The sequence below is a fragment of the Panthera pardus genome, unplaced genomic scaffold, assembly GCF_024362965.1.
Source record: "Panthera pardus isolate Hobbes unplaced genomic scaffold, ASM2436296v1 HiC_scaffold_15, whole genome shotgun sequence".
NCBI classification, from domain to species: domain Eukaryota; kingdom Metazoa; phylum Chordata; class Mammalia; order Carnivora; family Felidae; genus Panthera; species Panthera pardus.
This window is the reverse complement of record NW_026526710.1, coordinates 4,915,503-4,939,885: the sequence shown is the minus strand read 5'-3', so window position 1 is coordinate 4,939,885 and position 24,383 is coordinate 4,915,503. Positions and strand designations below refer to the sequence as shown.

The 24,383-nt window shown below is 42.7% G+C and overlaps 1 protein-coding gene across 2 annotated transcripts in view; it reads right to left on the bottom strand.

Moving 5' to 3' along the window:
• Positions 1 to 13,308, bottom strand: part of PTPN11 (protein tyrosine phosphatase non-receptor type 11) — an 81,191-nt gene extending 67,883 nt beyond the window's left edge. For both annotated transcript variants that reach the window (XM_019467404.2, XM_019467405.2), the window contains exon 1: positions 13,092 to 13,308. In XM_019467404.2, coding sequence (XP_019322949.1) covers positions 13,092 to 13,105 — 14 coding nt within the window. In that variant the 5' untranslated portion in view covers positions 13,106 to 13,308. The remainder of the gene's footprint in view (positions 1 to 13,091) is intronic.
• Positions 13,309 to 24,383: the final 11,075 nt, after the last annotated feature.

Sequence of the window (24,383 nt, the reverse complement as noted above, 5' to 3'; positions counted from 1 at the left end):
TTTTCAGAAGGCATAATGCTGCCTTCTTAAAAAAAAGGAAGAAAAAAGGGAAAACCAATTATTATACAATAAATGCAGGTTTGGAAACAATTTTTTTCAGAATATTAGGTTTATGCTTAAAAAAAAAAAAAAAAAAGAGGAACCCCCCCCTGGGTTGAAAAGGCTGGGAATCACTGGCATCGGGTGGCCAAGCCTTATAGGTAGGAACACGGGCTGCAGCTAGATTGCCCTGGTTCACATCCCAGCTGCATGTGGCCGCGGGCTAGTTATCTCACCTCACCGTTAACTCATCTATAAAATGGGCATAGTAACACGCGCATGTGTGCAAACACACACACACACGGCATCCTCCTGACCTATACCCCAATTTTTTTCACCTACTACACCTTGAAGATCCTTCTATAGCAGTGCGTTCTTTTTAACAGCTACATGATATTCCATCGTGTGAATATACCGCCCAGAATTTAATTGCCAGTATAGGATATTTACATCATGCCTAGGTTTCGTTATTACAAATAATGCAGCAGAACATATCCGTTACAATCACCATTATACACTTTTTCAAGTACATCTCCAAATCACATTTTTAGAAAACTGCTTTGGCAAGAGTTTGCCTTTCACTTTGACAAATCTCCCCAACTGCACTCAAAAGAAGGTACCAGTTTCGACTCCCATAAACTGAGTGTGAAAGGCCCTGTTTTCTCTCACTTTTGCCAATACTGCATATGTTACCAGATTTTTTCATCTTTGTTGCTCTGATTCATGGGGAAAAAATACCATTCTAGTTTGCATTTCTGGGTGAGACTAAGCACTTTTTCGTATTTTCAAAGTCTCTTTTTCTTCCTTTTGTATGAATTGTCAGTTGGTCACAGCTCGTTTTCTCTCGCATTTTTTTCCTCCGTTATAGGAAGGAGCTCGTGACACAACCAGAAAATGATCCTTTATTATATGTGTGGCAAATATTCATCTTAGCTTTTGCACTTTTCACCCTGCGGTATTCTTTTTCCACAGAAATTCATCGTGGCATGGTGAAATGTATCAGATTTTTCCTTTATGATTTCTGGGTTGCTCACTATACTTAGAACAACTTAATTCACAGCACTGTTGTAAGATAAAAATAAGACATAAAATGCTTAGCACAGAAGCAGCCCTTAGAGTTTCACCTTTGGAACTAGGAATTTACTTTTTAGTCAGAATAAAATTCTCACCATAAAGGAACAGAATTTCACAGGACCCTGCAAGGTGTGGCCCCAACCTCTCTTGCTCTGGTGACTTCTCCGTTTTCCCCATGTGGTCAAGCCTGCTTTTCTCCACGGTCAGATGCTCCCATCCTGCCTCCTCACAGCACCTACGTGATATCAACATGAAATCTATGCACGCGTTCCTCCAACCACCAGGTTAAAGGCTGGACTGGCAGCTCACAAGGGGGAGAGAGCCTGTCTGTTTCAGCACCAATGTGTAATGTGTACCTCTGGCTCCAAGCAAAGGGGCTCACACATGATTCCTCAAATATCTGTGGCTAGAAGGGAAGGATGAGAGCAGCCATGCGATGGGGGGAGACTGTCACTGCTCTCCCACATCCACAGTTCCCCCACAGACACAGGTCATAGGTGGTGTCACAAGAGGTTGTCAGAAGAGACGCAAATGTCAGATGGCGAAGGCTCTTCTTCTCAGACCTGCCCCACCAACTCTTTTATTTGAAGAAAAAGATGATTATTTCTAGCAATCAATTCTTAGCCAATTTGTAGCGCTAAGGAGTTTATCTTCCCCAATCTGTACGCTATGGCAATTTTAATAAGAATTTCCAAAGCAAATGTCCACAGCCCCAGCGCGTAAGACAAAAACTTATTAAAACCCCCTCATGCACTTGAAAACACTACGTTTTGATATTTTAACTACGTTAACATCAGTGGGGAAAGAACACTCAGTCTACTTCTCTTCGTCTCTGTTACCACTCTGGCACCTATACAGCCCTTCACCCAGCTTTGTTCTCTGGGCCCCTCACCTGTAAACGTGCAGGTGTTCATAACCATGGTAATAGATACACATTAAAAAAAAAAAAAAACACAGCTGCTCAGGGTTCTTTCTACGGGACTACAAGCTAAAGCAGACCACATTGGGTAGCCCTATAAACAGATCCCATTTAAAGCAATGAAATTTTACATTTAACCGGGACATTAGAGGGAAAGAACCAAAGTCATAAACATCTCTACAAAGTTTGGCAACCATTCTACCAAGGCTGTGGTGGATAGAATATCAACTGTTTAGTTTTAAGCGTTGTTTAATTTAGTAGGAGTCAAAAGAAAATATAATTTTGTTCTATTAAATGTATTTTTTTTTAAATCACACCTATGTTCTGGATTTGTTTTTCCCTTCAATAAATCCACAAAAAATAAATAAAGAAATATAAAAAAAAAAAAACCTTGAAAGAAATGTATTTTTACTCACTAATATGAGTTGCATTTTTCTTTCCTTCCCTCCCCCCCCCCTTTCGGAGAGAGAGACAGAGACAGAATACAAGCAGGGGAGGGGCAGACAAAGGGAGACACAGAATCCGAAGCAGGCTCCAGGCTCTGAGCTGTCAGCACAGAGCCAGATGCAGGGCTCAAACTCAAGAGCCACAAGATCATGACCAGAGTCGAAGTCGGACGTTTAATCGACTGGGCCACCTAGGCGCCCATGAGTTGCATTTTTCTAAACATGAAATAAGCCCAGCCATCATAGCATGAAAAAAATGTAAAATACTAAATTTTCTTTCCCTTCCTAATTATTTGGATTGAAAAAGGTCAGGATAAGGCACAAGTTTGTTTCCCCATCTTGCACTTTAATTTGGAAAGAAATATTTCAAAATGTGTAAAAAAACATTTGTTTTTAAAAAGCTACTGCTTGTAAAAAGTTAAAGCATAACTTTAAATGTTTCTGGTATGCAATTAGCAAGCATCACAGTAAAGACTGTATATGCAAACCATCATCAATGGATGCTAAATATAGGGAGAAACCCAAGGGGAGCAGGATACAGGCAGGCATGGTTTCACACTGTCTCCTCATCAATTGCTAATTAGTTACAAGAGAGAAAATATTTTATACAAGGAGAAAATGCACAAACTCTTAACCAGGTGATCACTGATGATGACCAACGTCATCAATGGACATTGTGTACTTCCAGATATGATATCCCAAGAAGGACACAGTTATCACCTACATAGTACTCAGGCTAATATCTAATAATGATGATATATCAGACAAATCCAAAATGAGAAATCTTCTATTTTAAAAGGGGAAGGGAGAGATGTATTTTTCCCAAAAATCACTAGCATAAAGGACAAAGGCTGTATGGGGCACCCAGGTGGCTCAGTTAGTTAAGCATCAATCAGACTCTTGATTTCGGGTCAGGTCATGATCTCACAGGTTGTGAGTTCAAGCCCTGAATCAGGCTCTGTGCTGGCAGTGCAGAACCTGCATGGGATTCTCTCTCTCTCTCTCCCTCCCTCTCTGTCTCTCCCTCCCTCATACCCTCTGTCTCTCTCTCTTAAAAATTAACAAATCAACTTAAAAAAAAAAAGACAAAAGGCTATAGAAGTATTCCAGATTTAAGAGATCTAACAGCTAAATACAACTGGATCCTATACTAGAAGAGGAAAAAAAATCTATAAAGGACATTATTGGGTCAACTGGCACAGCTACAATATAACAGGTTAGACAAAAGGATTATTATCAATGGTAAAATTACTACAGTTAAAAATTAAAAAGGGGTGCCTGGATGGCTCAGTTGGGTAAGTGTGTAACTCTTGATTTTGGCTCAGGTCATGATCTCACCATTCACAATGGAGCTTCATGTCGGGCTGTGCACTGACAGTGTGGAGCCTGCTTGGGATTCTCTCTCTCCCTCTCTCTCTCTGCCCCTCCCCCGCACATGTGTGCTCACGCTCTCTCTTTCTCTCTCTCAAAATAAATAAATACACTTAAAAAATTTTTAAACGATAACTTTATTCTTAATGTTTATTTTGAGGGAGAGAGAGAGTATGAACAGGGGAGGGGGGGGAGAGAGAGAGGGAGACACAGAATCCGAAGCAGGCTCCAGGCTCTGAGCTGTCAGCACAAGAGCCCAACACTGGGCTCAAACTCACAAACCTGAGTTTCGTGACCTGAGCCGATGTCAGACACTTAACCGACTGAATCACCAAGGCGCCCCAAGGATAACTTTATTCTTAGAAAATATGCACTGAAGGGGCGCCTGGGTGGCTCAGTCAGTTAAACATCCCACTTCGCCTCAGGTCATGATCTCACAGTTGGTGGGTTCCAGCCCTGCGTCAGGCTCTGTGCCAGAGCTTGCTTCAGATTCTGTGTCTCCTCCTCTCTCTATCCCTCCCCTGCTCATGCTCTGTCTCTGTCTCTCAATAATATATAAACGTGAAAAAAAATTTTTTAATTTTTTTTTTTTAACGTTTATTTATTTTTGAGACAGAGAGAGACAGTGCATGAACGGGGGAGGGTCAGAGAGAGGGAGACACAGAATCTGAAACAGGTTCCAGGCTCTGAGCTGTCAGCACAGAGCCCGATGCGGGGCTCGAACTCACGGACCGCGAGATCATGACCTGAGCCAAAGTCGGCCGCTTAACCGACTGAGCCACCCAGGCGCCCCCAAAAAAAAAAAAAAAATTTTTTTTTAAAGAAAATATGCACTGAAGTATTTAAGGGTAAAGGACTATGATATATGTAATTTACCCTCAAATGTTTGGGGCAAGATTATAAAATATTATATACGTGTATTTACACACACAGAACATAAAGCAAATGGGATGAAAAGTTAACAGTACTGAGTCTGGGTAAGTGGTACGCCATCTATATGTGTATTCTTTGTACTATTTTTATTCTTGTAACTTTTCTCTAAGTTTGAAATGAATCCCAAGTAAATAAAAATTCTTTAAAATTTTTCTGAAATATCCATTTGCTACAGTTACCAGCATGACTTACATCATCAGTAAGTTCTCCATCCCTACACCCCCGAAGCTGGCTGTGCTAGGTACCAAAACAGGGATGACAGAGAGAAGAAAATAAGTAAGACAGAGAGGAGAATTCACATGGAGATAGAGTATGGGGACAGAAAGAAGACAGATTTATCGTTTTACTACCAAAAATATTATATATTTAAATAAGAACTTACAAATTGTAAAATAAAGATCTCTCCACGTTTATTACCCATACCTTTCTTCAGCAGTTGTGAACTAGCCCTGATAGCAAGGACAAAGCAACACAGTATTTGCTTTCATCCGTCATGGCTGATTAAAATTACTGCTACACTTACTGAATGCCATGTGCCAATTCTGAAACTCCAGAAATCAAACTTTTAACCATTACCTTCGGCTACTTATTTCTAAAAATTTCTAACAGCAGGATCTAAACCCACACATTGTCCTATTGTAACCGCATGCTCTCACCTTTGCATATTTTACAGGAATAATGCTTACAGAGTAACCTGCTGATGCTGAGGACGCAAAAGACATTACAAAAGTGACTTCTGCTGCTGAAGGTGAAGCCTGGTAAACACCACCCGACCCATCAGGTAGACTGGCAACAGGAGATGCGGCCGTTGGATGGTGGTCTCTTTACCCCTTTATTAAATAAACTATTATTTCATTTACAACTTACAAGTATGCCTATCATGTTATTAAGAGTCAACAGAGGAGGGTGATGTTTACAGAGGAAACTCGGTAACCAGCACTTAGCACAAAGGCTGGACACAGCAAGAGTTTAATACACATTGGCTATCACCTTTGTTATCATTATTATTACTGGTGGAACATAGCAGGAAAGATTCATCTCATGCATAATTATGTCACTATCACAACAGGCCCTGTTGACGTATATATCATTTATGTTGCACTGCCTTTTAATAAACTTAACTTCAAGGTTCAAGGGCTGTCCCTACATTATTTCAAATAGCATATAATTAGAAATTAAAAGTGCTAGTCCATACCCTATCTACTTGAGCTTTGATATATTTTAAACTCTTTTTCCTGAGCTGTTTTTTCCGAAAAGCACTGGTAATCACTGAAAACTTTTTCCCACTTATAGTTAATATTTGTGTCCAACCACTGACAATTCTGGGATGTGCAGCATGCTTATCACAAATAAGGAGAAGTTAGAGTTCACTCAATCCCTTAGTTCTTAACGAGGGTAAAGACAAACAGTAGAATTAATAAAATTAGTATTACAGGGCTGTCCTCAAGGATTATAAACACTTGAACTATTAGGTACTAAGGCCACACATCTCTATGCCTGGCCCCATCTTCCACCTGATGTGGATGTAAATGGCAGAGTTTAGTCTACCAAAAAAAAAAAAAAAAAAAAGGTAATGCAAATGCATCTGTACTACAGGAGACAAATTACTATAACTCCATTTGAGTTAATCAACAAGGTGATTAATATCGTGGGTCCAGACAAGATGAGATGAAACAGATAAATTTCCAGTCCTCCCTTGTATATAGTAGGCATTTGATGAATGGCTGTTGACCGAATTTGGGGGGGAGGATAAAATACATGGGGAAAAGGGGGATAGAGAAAAAGTCACATGGGAAGGAGAGAGGGAAGGAAGAGTGTCCCCCTTTTGCTCATTCTAACACCTGCACACCTGTCAGCCCCTGATGATCCCTTCTAACTGGCCATCTTCTGGCGTTATTATTTACTAAGGATCTCAGGTCATACGTGTTCTAGACAGGGACCACCCATCCCTTAGAAAGAGCTGAGAGCGTGTATGTGTGTGCACATACACACACACCACCACCACCACTTGTGAAAAAAGAGCCACAAACCGGTGTCTAAAAACAAAATGCCTAAAACACATGAGACTGAGTGAGCCTCAAGAAACAAAAGACAGAATCCCTGCCTGCAGGAGAGTTTACAAACCCACACGATTTTCTGGGAAATCACACCAGAAATCTAACCCCCCCACCCCCCGTTAGTGAACACATATTCTACAAAGCCTTCGCTCTCTGAGGCTAGGAACTTATTTATGTCAAGTGAGTTTAAAAAAAAAAAAAAGAAAAAAGAAATGCTGACAAACCAAAAAGAAAATACAATGATGCTGAATTTTTTGTTTTATCTATGCACCCTCTTCCCCCAGGGGTGTGGGGCAACAGTCAAGCAGGCCGATAATTTCAGGAACTTATTCTCAAGACTGTCATGCTAAGAAGAGTAAACTAGGGATCCAAAGTCTAATTTCAGTTTCTTGACTAAATATAAAGTGACACTGGGTATATCTTTTGTACCAGCTGCTCCAAAAAAAAAAAAAAAAAAATCATTATCTTTGTCCTTAGGGAGAAAGTTTATAGTTTGGTACTTCCTGCAGATTACAAGAATATTCCTCTTTTCTAATTAAATTTTAATATCCTGTAGGAAAAGGATAAGTCATGAAGAAAGGGCAGTCAATAGGGACCAGCATTCTAAGTAACAGAAGCTAGAAAAAAAGTTGTTAAGGCAGCTTTTTAATGGTAGTGGATCGTGGATAGCTCTGTCTTTATAATATCTTCTCATGGAATTTCACTGGTCAGCATCATGGCTCTGATGACAAGGCAATAAAAGCAAACTGCCTCCAAGTCTTTCTACAAATGGTTGCTACCCTAGTTCAAAGCCTCTCTCTCAGTCGTCTGCTCTCCCTGAGTCCACTCGTGTCTCCTACAACCCTTCCTTCACGCTAGCCAGAAGGATATTTTTAAACTGACCAGCTCATGCCACTCCCCTGATCACATCCTTCTATGGCTTTACACTGCTCTTAAAATACAATCCAAACTCCTCTCCATGGTCCACATGACATTTGAAGACTTTACAAGTTCCTATGTGGTCCAGTCCCCACCTACCTCCCCAGGCTCCCTTTTGCTCTTAAAGTGCTCCAAGAACTTCCCCACCTCAACACTTGCATACTTGCTGTTTCCCAATGCCCAAACACCCACCCAGGGCCTAGCACAGCGCCTGGCGCATAGTAATCTCACAATAGTTCTCGAGTGAGTGGATCAACATTTCAATAGAATGGTTCAATGGGATGATAAAGACTGGAATCTAGAACGCATTATCTTTACAATAAACATATTATATGTCTGTGTGTGTGTGTGTGTGTGTGTATTTGTACATATATATGTATGTATTCAGTATAGGCAGACCTACAGCATGTATATATGTATATATCAGCATACGAGAACGTATGTATCCTAAACAGAATATTCTATACGAATAAATTTCTATTTCAGTTTAATACTAGCTTTATCAAACCCACTTGACATCGGCACACAAGTCTGTCTACCTCTCTGAATTCAATGCTCCTTGCAAACATGAATAGTACCATCCATGTTTCAGCGTTGTCAAGGACGGCAGCACACGCAAGTTTACGAAACGCACACAACGCTCCAAAACTCAGTCGTGAACCGAGCTGCAATTTAGGGCGTTTGAATCCAGTTCGGGGTCTTAAAGCCTTGGCTGCAGTACACAACTCCTACAGAGCATCAGTATTTGCCTTTCCTTAAAGGTAAGGCAGTATTTGCCTTGCCTCAGAAACGTCCGCACTGGATGGCAAGTGCTGTCTGAGTCCCAAAGGGAAAGAGGAATAAGCACAGCGTCCTATTGTTCGGTGGCTGCCTAACAAAGTCCACTAAGGCCCGCTAGTAACAATCACAAGCACGAGCTGGCTCTGCTTTTTCAGGATCTTGTGCGACTCTCCAACAGGCTCCACACTGACCATGTACAAGAAGGGTAAGTAATCTTAGCGGTGGCCCCTGCATTTGAGCAGCTCTGGTCAAAACCCTGAGCTTACACAGGGACACAACACTAATAAAGACATCCCGGTCGCAATTGGAAAGGCACAGAACTGTCATTTTTCAGCAAGGCAAGTTTATTTACTCCCACGGGAGATAAACAAACATGGCCACCAGGGAGAGCCTGGGACAAAATGTACTTGACCTGCAACAGATAAACCAAAAGCCTGGAGTGTGCGAAGGAGCTACATTTTCTGCTCCTATGTAGCTCCTCTCGGCTCAAGTCATTGTACACTATCTTTCAGAAAAACAAAAAAGCAAATGTAAAGGATGTGCCATATGCTGAAAGAGGGCTTGGAGAATACAGACAGTTTTGTCAGCTGAACAAGGCAGAAATCAGGCACACAAGCAACCTCAAAAGCTAAATTCGGTACTACGACCACTAAATTATGGGGGGAGGAGGGAGTCATTTCATTATTCACTGCCTTCATTTCCCTACCTGTGATGTTGAGAAATATCAGTATACTGAATACACTTACATTTTAATTACTGAATGTATACAAAATCTAAATCCTAAACACACCGCAAAGAATTATTTTGATTTAAATTAAGCAAGCAAAACAAAATTGAGAATAGTATTGGTCGTTCAGAAATCAACTCATATGATCATCGCCTCAGAAAGATCATTCCTAAACTCATCAAACGAACTACATTATCCCCCTTTGTTGTTTTTTATTCCTCCCGGCAGTTTTTACCACCCGAAATTGTGACATTCATTCATATGTTTCTTTTCTCTCTCTTTCTCTCTTTCTCTCTCTCTCTCTCTCTCTCTCTCTCTCTCTCTCGACCAAAAGAATAACATCGTTGCCAGTCTTCCGGCTTTATCTGGCATGGTTCAATAACTATTTGTTGACTGAATTAATACTGAGGTTAAAAATAATTTGAAAAAGAACAACAAAGCTGGAAGACTAACGCTGATTTCAAACCTTATAATAAAACCACGATAATCAAGACTATGTGGTATTGGCATAAGGACAGACGACTAGATCAATAACATAGAATGGAGTCCAGAAACAGATCCACACATAAATGGACAACAGATTTTCAACAAAGGTGTGAATTCGAGAAAGACAGTCTTTTGAACAAATAGCACTAGAACCACTGGACATCTATATGCAAAATGTATACAAACACACACACACACACACACACACACACACACGTCTCCACACCTCACAATATACAAAAATTAACTCAAAGTGGATCATAAACCTAAAGCCTTTTAAAAAACATTTGAGACCTTGGGTTAAGCAAAGCTTCCTCAGCATGATCCATTAAAAAAAATTGATAAACTGGACTTCATCAAAATTAAAAACCTCTGCTCTTCAAAAGAGACTGGTAAAAAATGAAAAGACAAGCCACAAACTAAAAGAAAATATTTGCAATTCTGATAAAGAACTTGTATCCAGAATAAAGAATTTTTTTTATTTTCTTAATGTTTATTTATTTTTGAGAGAGAGAGAGAGAGAGAGTGAGCAGGGGAGGAGCAGAGAGAGAGAGAGACACAGAATCTGAAACAGGCTCCAGGCTCTGAGCTGTCAGCACAGAGCCCGACGCGGGGCTCGAACTCATGGACTGTGAGATCATGACCTGAGCTGAAGTTGGACGCTCAACCGACTGAGCCACTCAGACACCCCAGAATAAAGAATTCTTGAATCTCAATTCAAAAAAACAACTAAATAAATATGGAGGAAAATAGTTGGGCCGATTAGACACGTCACCAAGGAAGATATACAGATGGCAAAAACAGCACATGAAAAGATGATCAACATTATTAGTCACCAAGAAAAATACTAATTAGAACTACAATGAGATACCAGGATACACCCACTAAAATGGTTAACATTTAAAAACTGACCATACCAAGTGTTGACAGAGATGTGGGGTAACTGTAACTCTCATATGCTACTGGTGGGAATGTAAACAGTTTAGCAATTTCTGAAAAAAGTGAATTATACATCTACTGTACGATCCAGCCATTCCCCCCACCCCAACAGGTATTTTCTTAAATACCTCTTGTACATTCACAGCAGCTTTGTTTGTGAGAGCCAAACTCCAGAACAACCCAAATGGTCCATCAACAGGTGGATGGATAAGCAAACAGTAAGACACCCACACAATGGAGTGTTACCAAGCAATAAAGAGAAATGAACTTTTGATGCATGCTACAACATGAATCTCCACATAATTATGCTGAGCATAAGAAACCAGACATAAAGTTCCATTTATATAAAATTCTAGGAAGTACAAACTAATGTGTCCCGACAGAAAGAAGAACAGCGGTCACTTGACAAGGAAGGGATTAAAAAGGACACAAGGAAACATCACAAGGGACGATGGATACGTTCATTACCTTCACTGTGGTGATGGTTTCAGGAGCGTATGCACACGTCAAAACATCAAATTGAACACTTAAATGTACGCAACTTATCGCGTGTCACTTATACCTTAATAAAGCTCGTTAAAAATAATAAAAGAGACCTACAGCCTGAAGAAATAATAAATAATTCCCAGTCTGACTTTTTAGGTGGCACACGTTTCTTCTCGATAATAGATGGGGGCCAGAGAAAAGGAATGATCTCTCCACTTGCTGCTTTGGCTACAGCACTTCCCTGCTTCTACGCTAACAAGCTGGACAATGTAGGGTCTATTACCACCCGGCCCCTTCCCCACTCCCAACCCCCAGTCTTTTTGTCTCCTAAAGAAGCAGATCCTTACTTGTCTGGAAGAGCAGACACAAGGAACAAAAGGTTCAATGGCTATTTGACAGATTAAAGAATAGACAACTGTTTTATTTAAAAGCTCCCTAAAGAATTAGAACATTTGAGGCTATCCACTGTTCTGTTGAAACGCAGTTACATATTACCCAGATCTGTAAGCACTTGCCAAGAGACCTGTCCAAGTCACTCACTTCCTAAGAGTTTATGGTTTTCTTTTCTCTCCCTCTTTTCCTTCCACGAATGAAAAATGTGCAGGTGTATTTCGAGAAGACATTCCTAATATTTTGAAAGTTCTCTCATTCAAATAACCCCAACAGCTTGAGACAGTTTTGAAATGTCTAAGACAGTGATCATTACAAGACAATAAAGGAAAAGACCAAACAATGGGTCTTATGTGTGAATCGTAATAAAGAGTGGCAATACAAAATAAAAGGACCATTATCTGAAAACAGTAAGTCACGCTACAGTTTACCAACAAAATAAGGCTCACAAATGATTAACAATAGTTATAAGATAATAATAGCAACATGGTGATTAATAGCAGAGATTCTGGCTCCACCACTTATTGGTCGAGTGAGCTCAGGCAAGTTGCCTAACTTCTGAAAATCAGTTTACTCATCTTTAGAACCAGGATAATAGTAATGATAATAATAAGAGAAATAATTCCTCTTCTCATAGGGTTATAGTGAGGATTAAATGTATTTGGTTTACAGTAACAACTAAATAAATGTTAGCTATTGGTCGTATTATCACTCTGAACTTTCAAAGGATCTCATTAATTCACTAATCCTCCTGACTCTTAGGTGCAAATCCTGTCATTTACGAGCATGTAACTTCTAAGCCTCAGTTTCCACGCCCGTAAAACGGGAGGGATTAACGTTACCTGACTTGTAAGGTTGTGGTTAAGGATTAACTACAGATACAGCTCCCTTCCCTCCCATCTCCCAAAGCGAAGACCGCGGAGGAAGGAAATACTTCTAATAGCAGCAGATACAGTCAGTTTTTCCACTTCTGGCACGTGAGGCGTGGGGGAGAAAGGAGGTGCAAAGAGCCACAAAGAGGGGTCAAGTTCCTGAGTGAAGCCCCCAAACGCGCGCGAGAGGCAGTGACCCAGAGCGGCTCGACAGTCGGGGGCCTGGCCCCGCGCAACTCCCTCCTCTCCCCTCCCGCGTCCCGGGCCGAGGAGCCTCCCCAAGTGAGCGGGGTTATTTCGGAATCACCATGAGGCAATTCTCATGAGGCAATGGGTCAGGAATGCGGCGCTGAGCCGGGCCGCTGGCGTCCGCGGTTCCCCGGGCGGCTCTACCTGCCCCCGTCCTGACGGGCATCCCCAGGGCTGAGGGAGCCGGAACTCGGGGAGGCAGGAAATGAATGGGGACCCGAGAGGTGGGGGCACGGTGGCGCCGGGCCCCCCGGCCCAGGGAGGACTAGAAGTTGGGAGAGAGCCTGCCCCCACGACCCCCGGCGGGAGTCCGAACCCCGGCCGGGGCGCCCCCTCCCGGGCGGGGCTGATCGAAAGCGGCGGGGGCCGGGCCGAGGCCCGGGCCGGGCCCTCGGGGCTCCTCACCTCCGCGATGTCATGTTCCTCCCGCCCTCCGGCTCCGCGACGGACCCGCTCCTTACTCAGGTTCCGCTGGGCCCGGTCACATCGGGCTGGCCCGAGGGAGGCCCGCTCGGGACCGGACGGGGGGCAGAGCCAGCCGGCCGCGCGCAGACCCCCCTCCAGGCCTGGGGATCCCGGAGACTGTGCAGCCGCCCCCCAAACCCGGTTCGCTCCTCCTCCTCCTCCCCCGCCTATCGCCGCCGGCGCCGCCGTGACGTCACCCCGCGCGACGCCCGCCGCCACTTCCTGCTCCCAGGGCGCCCGGGACTGAGCAGCGGCTGGTAATAGCGGTTCGTAGGCTCGATGGAGCCGCCGCGACTCATTTCCCGAAGCCCCTTCACCCTCCTTTGGACCTGGGCTGCAAGGTGCGCGTGGCGTCCTCACTGCGGGGCTCACTCCCACGAACCGGTTGCATCCGCTCCCACCGTGTCACTTCCCTGCACTGACTGCCAAACCGAGTTTCATTCATTTCGTTCCACAAATCGCCGCTCCACTTTTTAGCTGTGTAACCTTAGGAAAGTTGCTGAGCCTCAGTTGTTGAGTCTCTGAGCTTCACTTTTCTCCATTTCTTCATTTCTGTAAAATGAAGGTAGTACTATAATTGTATTCTCTTCGTAGGATTATCTTCAATTAAATATGCAAAATGCTTAGGACTAACCCTGGCCTATTTAATAAGTGCTTTGTAATTGTTAGCTGGATTATCATTATAGTTAAACATTTGTTGAATATTTTCTGTCTGGGTGTCCATAGTTTTAAACTATGGGGATACAGTGGTGAACTGGAAAGACAATCTCTGCTAAAATACTCAAGACAATACTGTACTTCCATCTTCCTTTCCTGTCTTTTCTCCATACCCCTTTATATTATCATTTTAAATAGGATAGTTAGGTAAGTCTTCACTGAGGATGACAACTTGAGCAAAGATCTGATCCTGGAGCAGTCAGTGGGAATAATTCAGGCGAATAGCATTTCAAGCACAGGGAGAGGCAAGTGCAAAATCCCTGAGGCAACAGGCTGCCTCCTATATTCCAAAAACTATGAAGAGGTCTCTGGCTGGGGCACAGAAGGAGGTGCGAGGGGTGAAGAGGGAGCAGTAGGAGATGAGGTGAGAACAAGATAGAAATGATCTCGGGTCCTACAGGCTATTAAATGAACAGTAAAATGGAGAGTCGTTGAAAGATTTTTCAATAGAGAAGGACTATAATCCCTGTTTTAAAAATGAAAGTAATAGGGGTGCCTGGGTGGCTCAGCTGGTTAAGCGTCTGACTTTGGCTCAGGTCATGATCTCGTGGTTTGTGGGTTTAAGCCCCATGGCGGGCTCTGTGCTGACAGCTCCGAGCCTGGAGCCTGCTTCAGATTCTGTGTCTCCCTCTCTCTTTGCCGCTCCCCCACTCATGCTCTGTCTCTGTCTCTCAAAAATGAATAAACTTAAAAAAAAAAAGTAAAAGTAATAAAGTAAGGGTACTCTATTAGAATCAGATCAAGAGGGCAAGTCTGGAAGCAGACTAGTTCAGAATACTAACATACTGTAATATTCCAGGCTAGAGATGATGGTGGCTCAGACCAGAATGAGAGGGTAGAGCTTTTCCCTGATGATGGCCCTTCTGACTCATAAAAGGTCACAGATGTAGTAAGTGGCAGAGTCAGAATTCAAACCCACATCTACGTAGCTTCAAAATCTTCTTATTTCCTCCCAATGTTCCCCTCCCCATTTCTATACAGAGAACTCTTTTATAGTGTTCTGTTTCAGCCTTGGTGATATGGAAAAAAAATCCTTATAAAATTTGTCTTTAATATACGTCAGTTTAATTTAGGTCATAGGCCTTCAACAAGCAGTTGTCCAACCTGTTTCTTTCCAGACCCCCTAAGTCCTGGCCTCCTAGATGACTCGAACAACACTCTAGCTGATCTTAGGCCTGCAGATTTGCTCTTTCCAGCCCATCCTTTGGATAATAGCCAGAGTAATCTAAAATGCAAAACTAGTCACTCCCTACATTGAGTACCTCAATGGCTATTCACTGTTTCTAGGATGAAGTCACAAAAATTTTTAACCTACCTAGTCTGGTCCCTGCTTTTTTTACCAACCCTTCTTCCCACCCCTCTATGACCCAGGCTTGCTGAGTGACTTTTGGCTCTCCTCAATATACCATGTTCTTTCCCAGCTCACGGGGCCTTTAAACAATCTGCTCTCTCTTCCTAGAGGGTTCTTTCTGGCCTCATTCCTCATTAACTCTAGTCTACTCCTCAGATCTCAGACTAGAAGTCATCTCCTCTGGGTTGGGAAGACTTACCTGATTCTCCCAGTCCAGGTCAGATGGTCCCCAAGACACCTATCCTAGCTTAGAACTGAACACAGTCCACTATAAAGCTAAGATACAGTGTCATATGGGGGTTAAATTCTTGATTCCAAAGCTCAACCTTCCTGCCTGGGTGTCCATAAGTAAGTCATTTGACTTCTCCGTATCTCCGTTTCCTTCTCTTGTAAAATGGAGGGAACAACATAGGTAGGTGGTGAAGCATTAAAGATTTGTTTTTTATAAAGTGCTTAGTGCCAGTCACATAAGTACTTGACAAATGCTGGTTATCATTTGTCTCTTTTCCAAAGTAAACTGTAAGCTCTTGGAATGCAGAAACCATTGCTTCCCCAGTCTTCCCTATATTCTGGACACTCTGCAGCTGGAATGATCTTTCAGGAATACAAACCTAATCATGTCATTCTGTGCTATGAGGGAGTTCGAAGACTTTAGCACTAGGAATGAAAACCTTCCATTAGCACATCAGGCCCTTCTAAATGTGAACCATGCCCACCTGTTCAGCTCCATTTACTCCCACTCCCTCACATAATCTGGCAGTTTCCAAAGGCCTCTTGCTGTTTCTTGCATCCTGTCTTCCTAAATTTAGTTCCTTCTGTCTGGAACACCCTTTAAACCCATCTCCATCCGGAAAACTAAGCATCAGACAAAATTCAACTCTCATTCAATCAGCTTCTCCAAGAAACATTCTTTGCACACCCCCCAAAACCACTTCCTGAGTATAAAATAGAGACCCCCCCCTTCCCCTATGGGGGCTGCCTATTCATCCCTCTATAGGCCCTTAACACAGTTTAACATCATTGTTGGTTGATTCTTCTGTCTCTTCCCCTGGACTATGAGTTCCTTTTAGAACAAAGTCTTTGTCTTCTTCATCTTTATTTTATTTTATTTTTTTAAGTAGGCTCCATGCCCAATATGGGGCTTGAACTCCTAACCCTGAGATCAAGAGTTACATGTTTCACAAAAACTGAGTGAGCCAGGAGTCCCCTTCTTCCTTTTGATATGCCCAGAGCCTATTACAGTGCCTGGCTTAGAACAGGCTTAAGAAATGTTCATTTAGGGGTGCCTGGGTGGCTCGGTCAGTTGAGCATCCGACTCTTGGTTTCGGCTCAGGTAATGATCTCATGGTTTCCCGGGTTCGGGCCCGCTTTGGGATTCTCTCTCTCCCTCCCTCTGCCCCTCCCCTACTTGTGCTCTGTCTCTCTCAAAATAAAAAAATAAATTTTAAACTAAAAATTTAAATAGAAAAGAAGTATTCACTTAGGAAAAATTAAAAAGAAATATCTGGGGCACCTGGCTGGTTCAGTCGGTTAAGTGTCTGACTTTTGCTCATGGTTTGTGAGTTTGAGCCCCGGGTCAACCCTAACAGTGTGGAGCCTGCTTGGTATACTCTCTCTCTCCATCTCTCCCTCTCTGCCCCTCACCCCCTCGTGCTTTAACTCTCAAAAACAAATAAATAAACTTTAAAAAAAGAAAAGTACTCATTTAGAGATACTTTATTTTTATTTCTTTCTCTTTTTGTAAAAAAAATATATTTTTTAATGTTTTTATTTATTTTTGAGACAGAGAGAGACCGAGCATGAGCAGGGGAGGGGCAGAGAGAGAGGGAGACACAGAATCCGAAGCAGGCTCCAGGCTCCGAGCTGTCAGCACAGAGCCCAACGCAGGGCTCAAACTCACAGACTGCAAGATCATGACGTGAGCCGAAGTCGGACGACCAACGGACTGAGCCACCCAGGCTCCCCTATTTCTTTCTCAACTACAAAAGCAATACAAATTCCTTACAACAAGCCAAATAAAAATAGTTTTCCCTGCTCCTCAATGTATATATATATTCCCTACTCCACCCCCACCAGTGTTAATAATTTGGTATTACACTTCCACTTTTCTCTATCCCTATACAAACACACACACATACATCCCACACCTACACTCACATACATAACATATAGGGATTTTTTTCTATTTTATTTATTTTTTTTAAGTTTTACTCATTTTGAGAGAGAGAGCATGAAAGCAGGGGAGGGGCAGAGAGAGAGAGAGAGGGAGAGAGAATTCCAAGCAGGCTCTGTACCGTCAGCTTGGAAACTGGTGTAGGGCTTGAACTCACGAGCCTCAAGCTCATGAACTGAGCCAAAGTCAGATGCTTAACTGACTGAGTCACCCAGGTGCCCCTATTTTTTAAAAATGTCTTTTAATGTTTATTTTTGAGAGATAGAAAGACAGACAGAGTGAGAGCAGAGAAGGAGCAGAGAGAGAGGGACACAGAATCTGAAGCAGGCTCCAGGCTTTGAGCTGTCAGCACAGAGCCCGACACGGGACTCGAACTCACAAACCATGAGATCATGATATGAGCCAAAGTCGGATGCTTAACCAACTGAGCCACCAATTTTTTAAATGAGTTCATAATATGTGTCTGTGTTCATGGATTCATAATATGTATATCATATTAAGTATGTGAATATATATGCATATATAATCACAAAGACATATCATAACTTTTTCTCTTAATATATCGTGAATATCCCTAGACCAGCATAGTATTCAATACAATATAATCTGAGCCATATATGTAATATTAAAGACTATAGTATTCACATTTAAAAAAGGAAAAGGAGGGGTGCCTGACTGGCTCAGTTGGTAGAGCATGCGCAGGGTCATGAGTTCAGGCACCACCTTGGGTGTTGAGCCTACCTAAAAATATATAAGTAAATAAATAAAAAATTTTTAAAAAGTAAAAACAGGGGCGCCTGGGTGGCTCAGTCGGTTAAGCGTCTGACTTCAGCTCAGGTCACGATCTCGCGGTCCGTGAGTTCGAGCCCCGCGTCGGGCTCTGGGCTGATGGCTCAGAGCCTGGAGCCTGCTTCCGATTCTGTGTCTCGCTCTCTCTCTGCCCCTCCCCCGTTCATGCTGTCTCTCTCTGTCTCAAAAATAAATAAAAAAACGTTAAAAAAAAAAAAAGTAAAAACAGATGAAATGCATGCAAATGTTTAACTCAATGTCTCACGATATTATCATTCAACATATAATCAATAAATAGAAAACATTAATGAGTTAGCTTACATTCTTTTTTTCTTGTTAAGCCTTCAAAGTCCAGTATTTTACCCTTATAGCACATCTCAATCTGAACTGGCTACATCTCCAATGCTCCATAACCACATTTGGCTAATGGTACTATATTGGACAGCACATTTAGATGTAAGTCATGCTTTCTCATAGCTGCATAATATTCTGTGGAATGGATATACATTTACAGTCAATTTCTGTGTTAATGGGCATGCAAATTATTTCTAAGGTTTCAGGGGTGGGGAGTCGCACTGAAAGTAGTGTTCCATGAACTTGCTTATTTTTTTAAGTTTATTTATTCATTTTGATTTAAAATTTTTAACTTGGGGCGCCTGGGTGGCGCAGTCGGTTAAGCGTCCGACTTCAGCCAGGTCACGATCTCGCGGTCCGTGAGTTCGAGCCCCGCGTCGGGCTCTGGGCTGATGGCTCGGAGCCTGGAGCCTGTTTCCAATTCTGTGTCTCCCTCTCTCTCTGCCCCTCCCCCGTTCATGCTCTGTCTCTCTCTGTCCCAAAAATAAATAAAAAACGTTGGAAAAAAAAATAAATAAAAAATAAAAATAAAAAAAAAATAAAAATAAAATTTTTAACTTAAAAAAAAATAATAAAAATGCTTTTAAAAAGAGGGGCACCTGGGTGGCTCAGTCAGTTGAGCATCAGACTTTGGCTCTGGTCATGATCTTGTGGTCCGTGGGTTCAAGCCCCACATCGGGCTGTGAGCTGACAGCTCAGAGCTTGGAGCCTGCTTTGGATTCTGCGTCTCCCTCTCTCTCTGCCCCTCCCCCACTCGCGCTCTGTCTCTCTCTCTCTCTCTCACAAAAATAAATAAACATGAAAAAAAATTTAGGGGCACTTGGGTGGCTCTGTCGGTTAAGCGTCCAACTCTTGGTTTCAGCTTAGATCATGATCTCACAGTCTGTGGGTTCGAGCCCCACATTGGGCTCTGCGCTGATAGTGTGGAACCTGCTTGGGATTCTCTGTCTCCTTCACTCCCTTTGCCCCTCCCCCACTCGCTCTCTGTCTCTCTCAAAAAACTAAACTTAAAAAAAAATTAAAGCTTATTTATTTATTTTGAGAGAGAGGGAGGGGGTGGGGCAGAGAGAGAGAATCCCTGTCCGCAGTGCAGAGCCCCACCTGAACTCACGAACCACAAGACGAACTGAGCTGAAACCAAGAGTCAGGGGGTTAACCGACTGAGCTACCCAGGTGCCCCGTGTGTTTTGTTTTGTTTTGTTTTGTTTTTTAATTTTTTAATGTTTGTTTTTGAAGCAGGCTCCAGGCTCTGAGCTGTCAGCACAGAACCCCACACGGGGCTCAAATCCCCAAACTGAGAGATCATGACCTGAGCTGAAGTTGGACACTCAACCGACTGAGCCACCCAGGCTCCCATCCCCATCTTTTTTTTTTTTTTTTTTTAAAGGTTTTATTTTTAAGTAATTTCTACACCCTGTGTGGGGCTCAAACTTACAACCCTGAGATCAAGGGTGGCATGGTCCGCTGACTGAGCCAGCCGGGGGCCCCTCCGTGAACTTTCTTATGAGAAAACTATTGAGTGAATGAGTGAATCACTATGTTGACCTCAACATTAACACTTACTAGGGAGGTATTATCAATGTTGTCAATATCATTTCCATTTTATAAATAAGAAAACTCATGTGAGGAAGCCTATCATAAGATCACATAGCAAGTGAGCTCCAGGTTTCAAGGTCAGCACCTTCTCTGCAGCATAACTGCCTGCTGCTTTTTTGTCTTTCCGTGACACAAAGAAGTAGGGTTCAATGTGTCTGCGTGACGTTGGATAAATCATTTATTTTATTTATTTGTTTCAAGTTTATTTATTTTGAGAGGGAGAGCAACCACATGTGTGCAGGAGGGGCGGACAGAGGAGGAGGGGCAGGGAGAGAGGAAGGGAAAGACAGAGATTGGGAATCCCAAGCAGGTTCTGCACTGTCAGCCCGAAGGAGCTACTCAAGGCTTGGACTCCCCAACCGTGAGTTCATGACCTGAGCTGAAGTCAGAAGCTTAACCGACTGAGCCACCCAGGCGCCCCCGATAAATCATTTATTGTAAATGAGCTTCAGTTCTTTTATCTTTTTTTTTTTTGTTAAGATTTTCTTTTTTAAATAATCTCTACACCCAACGTGGGACTGGAACTAAGGATCCTGAGATCGAGTCACAAGCTCCACCGAATGAGCCAGCCAGGCGCCCCTCTTTCATCTTAAATTCCTACTTCCCAGGGAGGTTGCCCTGAGGCTTAAAATGGTTTAGTGTCTGCAAAAATGTCTCCTTTGATAAAAATTTTGCCCAAGTAATGAACAATAGATTTTGCAGTACCATAATGAAACACAAGAGGGGGTTCGTTTATGTTTTTATTTCAACGGCAGGCAACTTAACAAATACTTTGGTACATTTACTAGGTAAAAGTTTCTGAGATTGTCAATTAAACAAACGTTTTTTTAACGTTTATTTTTTGAGAGAGAGTACAAGCCGGGGAGGGGCAGAGAGAGAGAGAGACACAGAATCCGAAGCAGGCTCCAAGCTGTCAGCACAGAGCCCAATGCAGGGCTTGAACTCACAAACACAAAATCACAGCCTGAGCTGAAGTCAGACACTTAACCGCCTGAGCCACCCAGGCGCCCCGGAGATTGCCAATTTCCAAGGAACTCCGGTGAGCACCTCTGCACTCATTCATTCTGATACATTTTTCTGAAGTAGGTGTTTCTGGGAGGTGTTTTGCTCAGGAAACTAAACAAATAAAACTGCTGACATTTCCATTTCAAAAAAAGAGCAGTGCCCAAGATTTCCTTGAGAATATTACAGGCCTGGACAGTGAATAATCCTAAACTGGCATAAAACACAGCCTATTAGGATCACACTAATCCTTAATTTGTGCAGAAGGCAGACACGTTTAGAATCACATGTTTCAGCAGGCATAGCCAACCTGCATTCACTGTGGTCTGAAAGTTTCCACTGAAATCCCTGAGGCCTTCAGAGACATGTGATTACCATACTTGTATCTTCAGTCAATCAGAATGAGAAAAAACTACATGATTCCCAAGGACACAGCCACAAAGCAGGTGATTTGGATCTGAAGAAAACCAAAGTGACAGGGGGCCTGGGTGGTTCAGCGTCGGACTTCAGCTCAGGTCACGGTCTCGCGGTTTGTGAGTTTGAGCCCTGCGTCCAGCTCTGGGCTGACAGCTCAGGGCCTGGAGCTTGCTTCAAGTTTTGTGTCTCCCTCTCTCTCTCTCTGTTGTTCTCATGCTCTCTCGCTCAAAAATAAAGAAACGTTAAAAGAATTTTTTTTTTTAATTCAAAGAAAATCAGGGTGAAAAGCTCTAGCCACCAGTAACAAACAAATGAAAGAGAACTGGAAAAATTCAAGCCAAAAGGTGTCACGAAAATGTACATGTTGCCTTAAGGGCTTTGATACAGTAAAAAATTATAAGATACAATATTTTATTTTGCCAATGTACTGAGTATTCTTATTCTTAATTCTAATATGAGCAAAGAACTCTCTTATTCATCTTCATTAGTTATCTCTTTAATCTTTACAGAGGATGGTTAAAAGCGCAATTTCTGAAATCAGATCCATGTTATGAACAACTTACTTAACCTCTTTGAGCCCCAGATGCCTCATAAGAGTATCCTTCGTAAGTTGTTGAGAGGATTACATGAAATAAAGCAAGGCACATAATGCAGCTCTAACCATGTAGTATAAAATATTGTATTGTTCTTTTTTTTTTTAAGGGGGAGTGGGGAACTGAACCCACCTTAGGGGATGAGTCATGTCCAGTTTTGTTTTGTTTTTTTAATGTTTATTTGAGAGAGAGAGACAGACGGACAGAATACGAGCAGGAGAGGGGAGAGAGAGAGGGAGACATAGAATCTGAAGCTGGCTCCAAGCTCTGAGCTGTCAGCACAGAGTGTGACTTGGGGCTTGAACTCACGAGCCATGAGATCGTGACCTGAGCTGAAATCAGTCGTTTAACCGACTGAGCCACCCAGGTACCCCCACAATATTGCTTTTATTATCCCTGGTGCAGAATCTTTAGCAGGATACTTGGCACATAGTAGGATCTCATTAACAACTATGTTGATGATGATGATAATGACAGTGGTGCATACAGTGGAGGTGATGGGGGGTGATGGCAACAAGAACTAACATTTATCTAGCACTTATCATGCATCAAATACTGTTCTTAGTGATTTTGTGTATAGAAATTTATTTAATCTTCCCAACACCCCTGTGAGGCTGGTAATATTGTTACCCTCATTTTAGAAACGAAGAAACCTGAAACTAATGTAACATTATGTGTCAACTACACTTTAATAAATGAAATAAAGTAAAATAAAACTTCAAAAAGAAAAGAAATGAAGTGCAAAGTGGCCAGAAATTTTTGTGGAAGGGATGAACAACTATGTTCTTATATGCCTCTGTACCTCTTGCATTTATTCTTCCAATTACCACTTTGATCTGCTAAATTTGTATTTATTCTGCCAAATCCAACACAAGACCCAACTTTTTGCAGAACCTTCTTAAACCTCCAGGAAGAAATAGCTTATAATTATTTATTTTTTCTACTTGTTATTCCTTTGAATGAGCGTTCTTTGAGAGCAGGAATATATTTTATTCATCTTATTTTTTAAGGTTTTTTTTAGGGGTTTTATTACTATTTTTAAATGTTTATTTATATTTGAGAGAGAGACCGCGCAAGCAGGGGAGGAGTACGGAGAGGGGGACCAAGGATCTGAAGCGGGCTCTGTGGTGACAGCAGAGAGCCAGATGTGGGGCGAACCGCGAGAGATCGAGCCTGCAAACCGCGAGATCATGACCTGAGCCGTCCTGGGAGGCTTAACTGACTGAGCCACCCAGGCGCCCCTTTTAAGATTTTATTTTTAAGTAATCTCTATATTCAGGGTGGGACTGGTACTCACCACCCCGAGATCAAGAGTCACAAGCTCCATCGACTAGTCAGCCAGGCACTGCTATTTTATTCATTTTGAATTCTGGCTTCCCTGACTCTCACCATTGAGCATAGTCTATAGTCTAATTAGGGGATATGGACTTTAAGTCAACTTCGGAGAAAATGTCTGTGTAAGGTTTCCAGTTAGCTTTTCATGGGAAAGATTTCACTTTACTTGGAGATTTGGTCTTTCGTCTCTCTCTCTCTCTCTCATATTGAAAATGGAAGTCTTTTCTAATGTCCTTAGTAAGCAAAATAAAACGTTGTAACGTCGGCTTCCAGAAGTATTTTGAGAATTTTGTTGGTCTATAAAGTGAAACATTTTCAAAACGTTCCTTGCTTTTTGCCTGTTATAAGGACACCTAGCTCTCCACAGTAGCACTGTCAAAGGAGGGGAAACTACACTTCCCATAATGCCTCAGCTCCGGAAGGAAGTGAGGCTCAACAACTCCCGTGATTCCTTATAGACCGGAAGCCGGGATCTTAGTTCTCTTTCCCATCTTGCAAGGTAAGTATGGCGGGGCTTCTCTGCGAGACTAGATTTCAGGATCCCTAATCCTTCACCATCCGAACCGAGAAGGAATCAAGTAGGCACCTGCAGGGGTCGAACATGCTCGGGGCCAACTGAGAGGCCTCCCAGACGCTTCATTTTTCTCGCCTGGGTTTGCATAGGGGCACGAAGAGGTTGAGGTGGGATGCCGTAGAGGCTCCGGAACTCCGGCTGCTCGCCACCCTCCTGGGCTGGGGATACTGGACCCCTCTGGGGATCCGTAGCGGAATAGTGGGGCCTCGGGGAGCATGGGGACAGCGCGCGCTCTGGAATCCCGGGTTCGGGTTCGAAAAGACGCCGCTGAGTTTGTCTGAGCCACGTTGGGATTTGGAGCCGAGGCCAAATGCTGCTTTTCCTTTTTCCC